At 41.3% G+C, this 13,842-nt stretch overlaps 1 protein-coding gene across 2 annotated transcripts in view; it reads right to left on the bottom strand.

Annotated features, from left to right (window-relative positions):
• The window catches only part of BRCA1 (BRCA1 DNA repair associated), a 353,109-nt gene that overhangs the window by 201,442 nt on the left and 137,825 nt on the right, over positions 1-13,842 (bottom strand). For both annotated transcript variants that reach the window (XM_077459504.1, XM_077459503.1), the window contains exon 12: positions 4,531-4,705. In XM_077459504.1, coding sequence (XP_077315630.1) covers positions 4,531-4,705 — 175 coding nt within the window. The remainder of the gene's footprint in view (positions 1-4,530; positions 4,706-13,842) is intronic.

The raw sequence follows: 13,842 nt of genomic DNA on the forward strand, positions 1-13,842 counted from the left end.
AAAATAAGTATATTGCCAATCAAAAGACATGACATCAAAAGTTCATCTCATTACTTTGTTATATATCCTTTGTTTGCAATGACAGAGGTCAAACGATTTCTGTAAGTCTTCACAAGGTTGTCACACACTGTTGCTGGTATGCTGGCCCATTCCTCCATGCAGATCTCCTCTAGAGCAGTCATGTTTTGGGGCTGTCGCTGGGCAACACGGACTTTCAACTCCCTCCAAAGGTTTGCTATGGGGTTGAGATCTGGATAATGGGAGGAGGTTTGCACTCAAGATCTCACGATACATGGCCCCATTCATTCTTTCATGTACACGGACCAGACGTCCTGTTCCCTTTTCAGAGAAACAGCCCCAAAGCATGATGTTGCCACCCCCATGATTCACAGTAGGTATGGTGTTCTTTGGTTGCGACTCAGCATTCTCTCTCCTCCAAACACGACGAGTTGTGTTTCTACCAAACAGTTCTACTTTGGTTTCATCTGACTGTATGACATTCTCCCAATCCTCTTCTGGATCATCCAAACGCTCTCTAGCAAACCCCAGACAGGCCTGGACATGTACTGGCTTAAGCAGGGGGACACGTCTGCCACTGCAGGATCTGAGCCTCTGGTGGTGTAGTGTGTTACTAATGGTAGCCTTTGTTTACATTGGTCCCAGCTCTCTGCAGGTCATTCACTAGGTCCCCCCATGTGGTTCTGGGATTTTTGCTCACCGTTCTTGTGATCATTTTGACCCCACGGGGTGAGATTTTGTGTGGAGCCCCAGATCGAGGGAGATTAACAGTGGTCTTGTATGTCTTCCATTTTCTAATTATTGCTCCCACAGTTGATTTCTTCACACCAAGCTGCTTGCCTATTGCAGATTCAGTCTTCCCAGCCTGGTGCAGGTCTACAAATTTTGTTTCTGGTGTCCTTTGACAGCTCTTTGGTCTTCGCTATAGTGGAGTTTGGAGTGTGACTGTTTGAGGTTGTGGACAGGTGTCTTTTATACTGATAAGTTAAAACAGGTGCCATTAATACAGGTAATGAGTGGAGGACAGAGGAGCCTCTTAAAGAAGAAGATATAGATCTTTGAGAGCCAGAAATCTTGCTTGTTTGTAGGTGACCAAATACTTATTTTCCACCAATTTGCAAATAAATTCTTTAAAAAACCTACTGATTTGTGATTGTCTGGATTTGTTTCAACATTTTGTCCCTCATAGTTGAGGTATACCTATAATGACAATTACAGGCCTTTCTCATCTTTTTAAGTGGGAGAACTTGCACAATTAGTGGCTGACTAAATACTTTTTTGCCCCACTGTATACTGTGATTCTGTACTTGCCAAATATGCTGTAGAAATCCCCCTCCACTAAGTCTGGCTGCAATCATTTTAACTGTGGGCAGCTGAAGCTGCTGCCTGTTCACTTCCTGGATTTACACAGAGGAGCACCTTCAGTTCTGCAGCTCTAATTGGCCCTCTTATGACTCATCTCCCCTCATTTCCTAGCAAAATCTCACAAGAGTGAGAGAGCTGTGCAAATGCCTAGGCTTTTTCTCAGACAAGAAACAGGAAGTGGGCTGTATAAGGTATTTACTGGCAGAAAAAAAAGGTTTATTTTCCAAAGTTAAAACTAGGGCGGAAAATTTAGATGGAAAGATGAAAAAATGATTAAAGTTCCCGCTTTGAGTACTTACATGAGATAAAACCAGATCTGTAGAGGCTTACAGACTCACATGGAGAAAAGGAGCACACAGGTATACAACAGAACAAAAAGCAATCCCTGATTGGTACAGTTTCAGATTTGAAACAATGGAGATTCATATAATTAAAAATGCCCAATTTTGATTCAGCTTGAGCAGGATCAGTCAACTTGCAGCCCAACTACAATTTTTGCTTATGTGTTCTTCTAAAATTGGCTGCTCTTTATTAATTTCATAAACATACATTCACCCACTATATACACTCTGTAGGCAAAACAAAACGAGAACTCTGACATAGAATCAGGGACCACCTATACTATTGCGGCAATGGTAAACTTACCACAGTAGGCAGACATATTGGACTGCACCACCGCTTTGATGTTACGGCTGTCAAATTTTTGGTCATTGAAGTAGTCCAACAGAGCCCTAGAGGGGGCGATTGGGATAGGACTATTCTACAGAGAAAAACTCTGTGGATTGAACGTCTCAAAAAGGTAGGGAGGAAGGTAGGACTGGGATCTTTGCGGCCAAGCCTGGGTGGGATTACTCCCTGCCCCTCTCTTGCATCAATGCTTTATTCATTTTACTTTTACAGACCCATCTGATGCCTATAAGCTCCAGCTTGGCCACAGATAGAGGGACCCCTTACCTTCAGCTTGCAACTACCCATTGGTGTTTTAGGATATTCCAGCCACCACCCCCACCTGAAATACCCTATATACATCTCACTGCTTGCATTCCCTCTTTCTGCCTGCCCTGCCCCCCCCCCCCCACCCCCTGGAGTTTTGTACATATTTTTTGAATATATCTTTAAAGATATCTAAGCAGGTAGGTTATGTTTTTCTAACCATTAGGTATATATGCACGTCCTCTCCTTCAGTACCCATTCCCCTCACCCCCATTCTTTCCCCCTTCTTTCCCTTCTCCCCCCCCCCCCCCCTCTCTGCCTTTTTTTCTGTTCCTTTTCTTGTTTTCATCCCCCCTCCCCCCCATCCCTCTCCCCAACAACTCCTTTTCCCTCCCCCTTCCGGCGCCCCATACATTCCTTTTATGGGTAATATTTGACCCACTACCATGTATATATCTATTCTTACCCCTATTTAGATTTAATTCTGCATAATCCCCCTTGTCCACTGTAGGGGGAGCTTTTTGAGCAGCTGGGCCCTGTACCTGGCGATTGACCTGTTGGCCTGTTGGTTAAGCAACTTCTCAACATTACCACTGAGCTCCATCTGTATATACTATGCTTCTGTAATTATTTGATTATGTGTTTTTGTGCTTTGATTGTTTTATAGATTACTCCTTCTGACAAAACGGTCTATGTACTGAAACTAGTAGAGGACTGGCTAATCTATGAGAAAAAAATAACCCATTAACAGTTATCTCTCTGGGAAAACCTTTGAGTACTTGTATTTTTTTTTTTATGTAACCATTTGCAGACCACTGTCAGCACATATACATCAGCAGAATGGCAAGGCTGGGCAAAGTATCGTACCTGTACGCCTGCCGTGAGCTCCGTGACCATGCCCGCGGGACCTGATCACCGCTGGGATACCTGCCATCGTGTCACGGAGCTGAAGAATGGGGAAATGCCGATGTAAACAGCATCTCCCCATTCTGCCTAGTGACAGGACACTGATCCTCTGCTCCCTGTCATCGGGAGCAGCGATCAGTGTCCATGTCACACATAGCCCATCCCCCAGACAGTTAGAATCACTGACCAGGATACACTTAAGCCTTCCCCGCCCCCCTAGTGGTTAACCCCTTCACTGCCAGTGACATTTTTACTGTTTTTTATAGCATTGATCTCTGTATTAATGCCAACGGTCCCAAAAATGTGTCAAAATTGTCCGATGTGTCCGCAATAATGTCGCAGTCACGATAAAAATCGCTGATCGCCGCCATTACTAGAAAAAAAAATTATTAATAAAAATGCCATAAAACTATCCCCTATTTTGTAGACACTATAACTTTTGCGCAAACCAACAATTATTGTGATATTTTTTTACCAAAAATATGTAGAACAATACGTATCAGCCTAAACTGAGGGAAAAACTTTTTTTTAGATATTTTTGGGGGTTATTTATTATAGCAAAAAGTAAAAAATAATGCTTTTTTTCCCAAAATTGTCACGCTTTTTTGTTTATAGCGAAAAAAATAAAAACCGCCAAGGTGATCAAATACCACCAAAAAAAAGCTCTATTTGTGGGGGGGGGGATGACGTCAATTTTGTTTGGGAGCCACGTCGCACGACCACGCAATTGTCTGTTAAAGTGGCGCAGTGCTGAGTCGCAAAAAGTGCTCTGGTCAGGAAGGGGGTAAATCCTTCCGGGGCGGAAGTGGTTAATCTACGTATGTCTTTTTATATGTAATAAATGAATACATTTTTAACCAAGATTTATCTTTCTGTGTACCAGTACTGAGATAGTCCACCACAAAACTTTGTGAGTTGGAGTATATGTTTGGCCAGTCTCAGCAACTGTCCTCACGCTCGTATCCCTTCCCTTTTATCCTATATCATTTTTGGGATGATGGTACTTTATGCCTAGGTTTAGGCCTTGCTATTTGAGGCTATACTCAAAAATTTCCTATATACACTTTGTAGTCAATTATATTTATTTCTTTATACTTGTACACTCTTACTCACAAGAGTCAGACTACCTCAACTCTGTTGTAGATACCTGCTTAAGCTAAACACTTGGTATGATATGCCACATATGGGGGAAAAAAACAAAAATGCACAGTAATTTTAACCAGTATGCTGGCTCTGTGTGAAGCTGGAGCATATGTAGTGAGCAGTAAGTCATTATACAAGCAGCAGCTTTGATATATGCATATTTACCATGGTCTGTTTGTTTCTGGCATGCCTCCTGCAGTCTTATTGTGTGAAGCTCAGCTGTGGAGGTTTGCTCCTTCTCAGATGAAGGGCTTGGTGTATTGTGCTGTTCCAGTACGGCTTCCAGAGCAGCCATTTCCTCTTGGATTTTTTCTAAATTGTTCCGCAGAGCATCCCGCTGCTGTAAGAGAAGGCACCCCACAAGCTTAATCTCACTTGTATAAGTGGGGAAAGATGCTATGTTAAGTGTAATTACCAACAGATAGTTTTTCAAAGCTGGGTGAAAAGGATGGAACCAATGCAATAGTCAGCATTTTCTACAAACTTGCATTTTAGATTAAGATGAATCCAAGGGGGTACTAGCCTGCTACATACAATGCAGCTACTCAAATACTTTTTACTGTACATTAAAAAGAAGTCACAACTTTATACAAAAAAAACAGAGACACGCATTTTTAACTCATTATAATGGTCACAATTTTTCTGATAAATGTGCAACCAAGCCTCATGAAGTGCTCCAGGTTATAGTAAGGTACATTTTTTTAGGTCTACATTTATTCTGTATGTGGTATCTTGCCCAGCTCACATGCCTAAATTCTGTGTGCTACCTAAAAGACCAACAGTGCACCCAGTGCTTAAAGAAGAATTCCACCTTTTGCAATAAATAAAATGAATACATGCACCAATTTTGCAAAAAGCAATATTCTGTATGGATTCTTTAGAGCTTGGAATCAGTGGATCACAAGTGCAATGCTCTGACTTCTGCAGACTTTTAGGCTGGGTTCAAATCTAAGCCGCATGCAGCTCGCAGCAGGGGTCCTCCATGTTCTCCATTTCAGGGACGAATCAGGGCCAAATTTTGCCTGAATTCAGCCCTGAAATGGAGCCAAAGACACACAGGACCCTTGTGCAATCCGCTCCGCTGCCACCCCAGAGATATGTAAACCAGCTCCATAGAGAGCCGGTCACAATCTCCTGTCATGCAAATTGGATGAGTGGAAACCCCATCCAATTCACACTAATGTGAACCCAGCCTTACTCCTGCAGACTTTTACTCCTGCCCCTGGTCCATACAGAGGTACAGACCGTTAAATATGGATGTAACACAAAACCGAAAGGTGGGGGGTTCGTTTTTAGAAGATGACACAGTCTTGGTCTATGAAATTCAAAAACCACCAAATGAAACCTAAAGAGAAAAGCTGGGCATGTAGGCTGAAAGAAAGAAAAGAAAGAAAATTCCTCATCTAAACAGCGCAGAGCAGTATATCAATGTAAAAATCTAAGAGTTTAATTATTTTCTGGAGAATATCTATCATGAATAATGTTTCAAAGAAAATTCCATATTCAATGAATATCCATTGACCATTTTCACATTGCTAGTCTCCTTTCTAGCTGTGCATACCAATTATGAATACAATTATTATTCAGCTCAAATAAGCTATCATGTTCTTTCAGCTCCAGTGCAATGTACATTAGTATTGATAAGTTAAATGCTCATAAAAAACCCTCATTATTTACTCTTAAGAATTATTTAGGCTCACTCCATTGAATCCAGTTCTAATGTAACAGAAGTGCCATCACATTACTTGATTGAGTAATATATAGAGAAAAATATTTTCAATCACAATTTGAACCTATAAAAATCACCATCAAACAATTCTATATTTTATACATATGTACACACATACTACTGTGCGTTTGTGGAAAAATATATATATATATTTTATCAGTTGGTGCTATTAACAGGTACTGATGATTAACAAGATGTAGGCTAAAATACAATCAAACAGAATAATTTGCGTAGGAGGAATAAAATTGGATGCGAAAAAGCCATGCTCTACTAACAAGTTAAAGGGCAACTCCACTTTCAGGGGAAAAAACAAATATATAAACTAGCATAAAAAATTGCTACACAAGAAATATTGTGATTGAATGTTATTAAAAGTTCCCTTTCCAGACAGCAGCACTTTTATTTTCTGTAAAATGCAATGCAAAATGGTAACATGGAGGTGTTCTGGACACAGATGGTGTAAGCCTATTGATTTTTCTAGTAGTCTGCACTAGGATACAAGTCAAATTTTGGGAATCCTATACAACAAAAATGTAATATTTAGTGCAATACTCCCAAACAAAAATCACATTGAAAGATATGCAGACCCTGCTACTTTCCTCATTAGAGCCCTGAAAGTGCAGCAGCTGATTGATAATTATAAAGTCACACCCTTTCACATTCACTTTGCTCATGAACATAGACAAACCGCTATGTCTTCAGAATAACAAAAGGTAGGAATCTGCAACAAAATTTTCTAAAATCCTTGCTATGTACATTTATATGTACGCCCATAGGTTTCATACACCATATGTATGTTTCATAGGTAAACATTCACTGAGGGTGTAATGTTTTTTTCTCAAAATTTTTAGTTATTTTTTAAGGTTGCTGAAGACATTAAGGCTTAATGTACATGGGACGTTATTACAAGCTCTCCTGAATGATTTAACTTGACATATTGTAACCCACGTTTAAAATGTCAGTTTTGCCGTGTTTACATGCTGCGTTTAGCCGCGTTTGCGTTTGGAAGCGTTTGAAAAAAAAATGTATTTGCATGCCTGTAAATGAAACGCAGCTAAATGCGAGTTACCGCGTTTAGAAGCGTTTGGTGCTTGAAATGCCTCTAAACTCAGCTTCTGAACTCATTCTTTTGCTTTCCAAAAAAGGCCTCTAAACTCAACTGCCTAAAGACAACATTAAACAAATCTGTGTACATGTGCACATAAGATAACATTTCATGAGTTCAGGGGCAGCTGAAAAAAGCATCCAATTGCCTCTGAACATCTGTTTACCAGCAGTAAGGATAAGCTCTGGCATATTCGCATGCTCCATGTGCAGAGCCCGCCAGGAAGTCGGTGCTGCGCTGCGCTAATCACAGGCAGTGAGATATTGTCCCGATGCGCGGCTGCAGAGATCGGGCAATGTCTCACTGCCTGTGATTAGCACAGTGCTGTGCCGACTTCCTGGCGGACTCTGCACGTGGCATGTGCGAACACGTCGGAGCTTATCCTTAAACCAGCAGCAGTGTACATGATGCCTAAAAATCTTAAACAGTTCCAAGATTGAACACAGCAACAAGACACAGACAGGGGAATAAAACATTACCAACACATTTATGGCAGTAGTTTCCTTTTTATACAAAAGGGGGGGGGGGGGGAATGTATATCTCCATATACTGGGATTTTAAATGAAATGCACAGGGAAGGGGAGGCAGTGTGTCTCCATCCCTATTCTAAATTCAAAAGACAAAATGAGTATGGGACTTTAAATGAGGCAGGCTCAAAAACATGTAAGAGTAGAAATGTTATTATTAGTTATACATGAATGTCAGGGAGCGTTTATATGTGACAAATGAGTGTTCAAAACACATGTATTCGTTATTATTCATTATTTACATCAGGGGCTGACAAATTTGCATGGAATCTAGGAGCCAGCTAAAAAAGTTAGGAGCCAGGTCCGTGACGGCGATCCGGACCTGTCCCTGGCCTGACATGGAGACGAGTGAGGGGAAGATAGCCCCCAGCCGCCCACAAGTCTCCAAGTCATTGCCCATAGCTCTTAGAGGGACATTTTATTAAAAAAAATTTCAAATGACAATTTTTTTTTAAATTGCATTTTGAGATGTCTCTCTGACCCCAGATCTCATATATAAGAGGTCCTGTCATGCTTTTTTCTATTACAAGGGATTTTTACATTCCTTGTAATAGGAATAAAAGTGACACACATTTTTTTTTTAAAGAACAGTGAAAAAAATAAAAATAAAAGTTAAAATAAGAAAAAATAATTTTTTAAACGTGCCCTGTCTCGCCAAGCTTGCGTGCAGAGGCGAACGCATATATGAAAGCGGTGTTCAAACCATACATGTGAGGTATCGATGTGATCGGTAGAGTGAGAGCAATAATTCTAGCCCTAGACCTCCTCTGTAACTTAAAACATGCAACCTGTAGAATTTTTTAAATGTCGCCTATGGAGATTTTAAAGGGTAAAAGTTTGTCGCCATTCCATGAGCGGGCGCAATTTTGAAGCATGACATGGTGGGTATCGATTTACTCGGCGTAACATTATCTTTCACAATATAAAAAAAATTGGGCTAACTTTACTGTGGTCTTATTTTTTTTTATTAAATTATTTTTCCCCAAAAAAGTGCGCTTGTAAGTCCGCTGTGCAAATACGGTGTGACAGACCACCATTTTGTTCTCTAGGGTGTTAGAATAAAAAATATATATAATGTTTAGAGGTTCTAAGTAAAGGGAAGGAGATAGGCTGGCAGGCAGGGGAAGCTCCATTAGCATTGCTGGTTGTCATTCCAACGGTCACCACAAGAGGTTGCCAGATTCCAGAAGGAACCATAGGATCGCAGAAGGCCTCAAAGCCGCGAGCTCAATTACCGGCCGCCGGAGGCGCGGCCCGACGCAATCACGCCGGGGGGGGGGTCCACGGAGACAAGATACCCCCAGCTGTGCTGCCCCAGGCGCCAGGTCACTAATTCTAGTCGCAAGTGCGACCTGGCGCCTGGGTTTTGTCGAGCCCTGATTTACAGACATTATATATTCACTCCTGATGAGTCGGTCAACCGACGAAACGCGGTCGAGCTATTGAGGATGCAATCCCTCACATTTCCATCATGTTTTACAACATTTTTATGAATTCTATTGTATATTATTACTGTACTATTTCTATGAAATTTGTATAAATCTTTTTCCCTGTTATGATAATTAAGTTCTATATCATGTTTTACTCAGATGTAATGTCTGTTCATGTATTGAACACTCATTTGTCACATATAAAAACACTCCCTGACATTCATGTATAACTAATAATAAAAGGTCTACTCTTACATTGTTTTTGAGCCTGCCTCATTTAAAGTCCCATACTCGTTTTGTCTTTTAGTTTCCTTTTTATAGACGTCATCAGTTCAGTCATATGACCAAGGAGAGAAAGTCCGGATATGCTGCTTTGATTTGTTTTGTGGAAATAAAGGTGGATTACAGCTTTCGGAATGTAGCCGTCAAGACTTTCTGCTTGATCATATGCACAGATTTGAGAACTGGCCAAGCACCTAGAGTGTGTCTGAGGTGTGCCTGAAAGTGGATTGACTTGGAGCAGCATTTGCTTAAATCAGTTCAGTCACGTTTTTTGCTAAGAAAAAAGTTAATTCATATTCAGGTTACATTAGCCTCCAGTTCAGTTCAATGTACATCAATTTGCACATCTGTCTTCAGTTCAATTCAGTTAAATCAGTTTGCAACATCTTGTCTTTAGCGATGTGTTCCATTTAAAAAAAAATACTAGACCTAAATGAACAGGAATGTAGGAAGATGGAAATTGACGATAATCTGTTTACATCTGCAAGCTCAAAAGGAATTGCAGTCCGATTTCCATCTGAAAATGGATGGAAAAAAACAAAACAAAATGGACAAATGGAACACCTGCTTGAGAGAGTCTTTAGAACTACCTGTGCCTCACGGAAGCAAGCCTTTGCACTAGTTTCTGTAACCGTATCAATAAAGGTATGAAGTTCAGATAATTCTAACTACTGCCACTTTACAATACGCTATGGCAGTGACTCTGAAAGAATTACCACCAGTTTACAGATTGGGAAATTTGGTACTTAAGACTAGCTCAGAGTTGGTGTACAGATGTACATCGGTACTCAGAGTGGGAAAATAGATGGGGTGCTAGCGCCAACAAATTCGGTAGAGAAGCCTGATGGATTTATAAAGGGTGGATATAACATCTTTTATGAATTCCCCTATTCAAGACTTGCAGCTAAAAAGCCATACCCCTGAAGCACAAACAAGTCTAAGTGAGTCATCTACGCACATACGAACAAGTGTGCAGAAAAATGTCAGCATGTGCTCTTGACTGATAAGTCCAAATTTGAAGTTTTTGGTTGTAACCAGTGTTAAATTAGTCAACTAAAACGTCTGTCAAAATTTTCATCAGCTGCATTTTTACAAAAATGAAATAAAAAGTACAGAATATTTTCATCCACTGACGAAAACCATGACGAAAATCAAATCCACTTTCGTTAACGAACGAATATAAAACAAAAATGTGAGGCAGGGGAGTTTACCCTCGTGAATTAACTTCCGGTTTTCAACACCATCCGCCCAGAGCACTGTTATACATTAAGGCCTCCTCTGACCACTGGCAGTGGTATCCAGGGCACTGTGCATTACAGGCCATCCCTCAGACCTGAGACCACCATCCAGCATTACAGGCCTCTTCCAACCAGCGGCATTCGGGGCACTGTGCATTACATGCCATCCCTCAGACAACCATCCAGCACTCTGCAGAATTACAGGCCTCCTCTAACCACCAGCATCCAGAGCACTGTACATTACAGGCCTCCCCTCTGACCTGAAACCTCCATCAAGCAGTGTGCAGCATTACAGGCCTCTCAGTCAGATCACCATCCCCCAGAGCACTGTGCAACATTACAGGCCTTCCCTGAGACCACCATCTAGGGCACTGTGCAACATTACAGGCCTCCGCATACCACCATCCAGGAGCACTGTGTAGCATTACAGCCACCATCCAGAGCACTGTGCGCAGGATTACAGGCCTCCTCAGACCACCGTCCAGAGCACTGTGTAGAAGCATTACAGGCCTCCTCAGCTCAGACCACCTTCCAGAGCACTGTGTGTAGCATTGCAGCCACCATCTAGAACACTGTGTAGCATTATGTTAATGTTAAATGTGAAAATCAGAGGTGTTCTGTCACATTAGCAACTATGTAAGGTCGGCAGGTTTGCTGCTGCTTTTAAACATTGACATCTAAACAGTCAGTCAGATTTACAAATACTGTATTTAAGCATATAAGCTCCGCTTTGTGTTGAAAACAACTGTGAAATCTAAAACTCCGGTGGGTATAACAGGATGTCTGCTTGCCCCCTTCTCACTCTATCATTACTGTGCAGGAGTGTGGGGTGTAGCAAGATGGCGGCGATGAAACATAACTTTGTGACGAGACAGTGGCCACCACCGGGTGTACCAAGATGGCCGCCGTTCCGGCCTTTCCAAAGCCACGTGATCAGCGGAGCGCTCTGCGGATCACGTGGTGTGCCGATCCGAACAGGGCAACCCATTTGGATCAGGGATCGGTGGCAATCCGTTGCACCCCTACTAGCTGAGTTAAACAAAAACTCTGTGTATACACTTCTTCACTCTCTAAACCTCTACTATTCCACGCTGCTTTGTGGAGTTAGCTACCTATAAATCCCTGCTCCCCTAACCCCCTAGGAATCTTGATCCAAAGGGTAAATATAGAACCTGCTCAAGATCACAATATATTATATCAAAATAAATAAAACATATATTTACATATACACATACGTACATATAGTGGGGAAGATTATTATTTGATCCCTGCAGATTTTGAAATTTTGCCCACTTACAAAGAAATTAAGGGTCTAGAATTGTTATCATAGGTGTCTTTTCAATTGTAGAGACAGAATATCAACCAAAAATACAGAAAAAGCACGATACAAATGTTATAAATCGAGTTCCAGTTCAGTGAGTAAAATAAATATTTGATCCCCTACCCACCAACAATAATTCTGGCTCCCACAGACTGGCTACAGTAAGTGCTCATGTGGTACACAGATTAGCCCTGTCACTTTAAGAAGGTGCTCTTAACGACAACTCATTATGTGTATAATAGACAGCTATCCACAGAATCTCTTTCTTCCATTCAAACCTCAGCATCATGGACAAGACCAAAGCGCAGTTAAAGGACGTCAGGGACAAGATTGTATACCTGCACACGGCTGGAATGGGCTACAAGACCATCAGCAAGCTTGGTGAGAAGGAGACAACTGTTGGTGCGATTATTCGTGAATGGAATACAAAATAACCATCAATCGCCCTCGGCCTGCAGCTCTATGCAAGATTTTACCTCATGGGGCAAGGATGATCATGAAAAAACTAAGGTATCAGCCCAGAACTACACAGGAGGAGCTTGTGAGCAATCACTAGAGTCACCAAACAAACCATTGGCAACACAATACGCAGCCATGGATTGAAATCCCGCAGTGCCCGCAAGGTCCCCCTCCTGAAGAAGGTACATGTACATGCCCATTTGAAGTCTGCCAATGAACATCTAAATGATTCAGAGAAGGATTGGGAGAAAGTGCTGTGGTCAGATGAACCCAAAATTGAGCCCTTTGGTATTAATTTGCTCGCCGTGTTTGTAGGAAGAAAAATGCTGACTATGACCCTAAGAACACCATCCCTAAAGTCAAGCACAGAGGTGGAAACATTATGCTTTGGGGCTGTTTCTCTGCTAAAGGTACAGGCTGACTTAGCCGCATTGAGGGACCAATGGACAGAGCAATATATTCTAAAATCTTGTATGAGAACCTTCTTCCCTCAGCCAGAACACTGGAGATGGGTCATGGGTGGGTCTTCCAGCATGACAATGACCCAAAACATACTGCCAAAGCAACAAAGATGTGGCCCAAGAAGAAACACATTAAGGTCATGGAGTGGTCTAGCCAGTCTCTAGACCTTAATCCTATAGAAAATTATTGCAGGGAGCTGAAACTTCGAGTTGCCAAGTGACTGCCAAGCGAAGCCAAGAAACCTTAAGGATTTAGAGAAGACCTGTAAAGAAGAGTGGACAAAAATCCCTCCTGAGAAGTGTGCAAACCTGGTCACCAACTACAAGAAACGTCTTACCTCTGTGCTTGTCAACAAGGGTTTCTCCACCAAGTACTAAGTCATGCTTTGCTTGGGGATCAAATACTTATTTTACTCACTAAACTGCAACTCAATTTAGAACATGTGTAGTGTGTGTTCTTTCTGAAGTTTTGGTTGATATTCTCGCTCTATCATTTAAAATGCACCTATGATAAAAATTATAGACCCTTCATTTTTTTGTAAGTGGGCAAACGTAAAAAATCTGCAGGGCATCAAATAATTATTTTCCCCACTGTGTGTATGTATATATATATATATATATATATATATATATATATATATATATATATATATATGTGTGTGTCATTTACCTGCCACTGGGCTTACAAAAAAAAACAACACTTTAAGATAATGGGTGTTATTTACGAAAGGCAAAGTGTACTTGAAATTGCACTGAAAGTGCACTCGGAAGTGCATTCACTGTAAATTTGAGGGGTAGATCTGAAATGAGTGGAAGCTCTGCTGATTTTATCATTCAAATCATGTGCAAGGTAAAATGCTGTTTTTTATCTTCCTTGCATGTCTCCCTAGGATCTACAGCGACTTTACTTCCAAGTGCACTTGTA

This window comes from Lithobates pipiens, unplaced genomic scaffold (assembly GCF_037356315.1).
Source record: "Lithobates pipiens isolate NorthernLeopardFrog02 unplaced genomic scaffold, aLitPip1_a1.2 Scaffold_28, whole genome shotgun sequence".
NCBI lineage: Eukaryota > Metazoa > Chordata > Amphibia > Anura > Ranidae > Lithobates > Lithobates pipiens.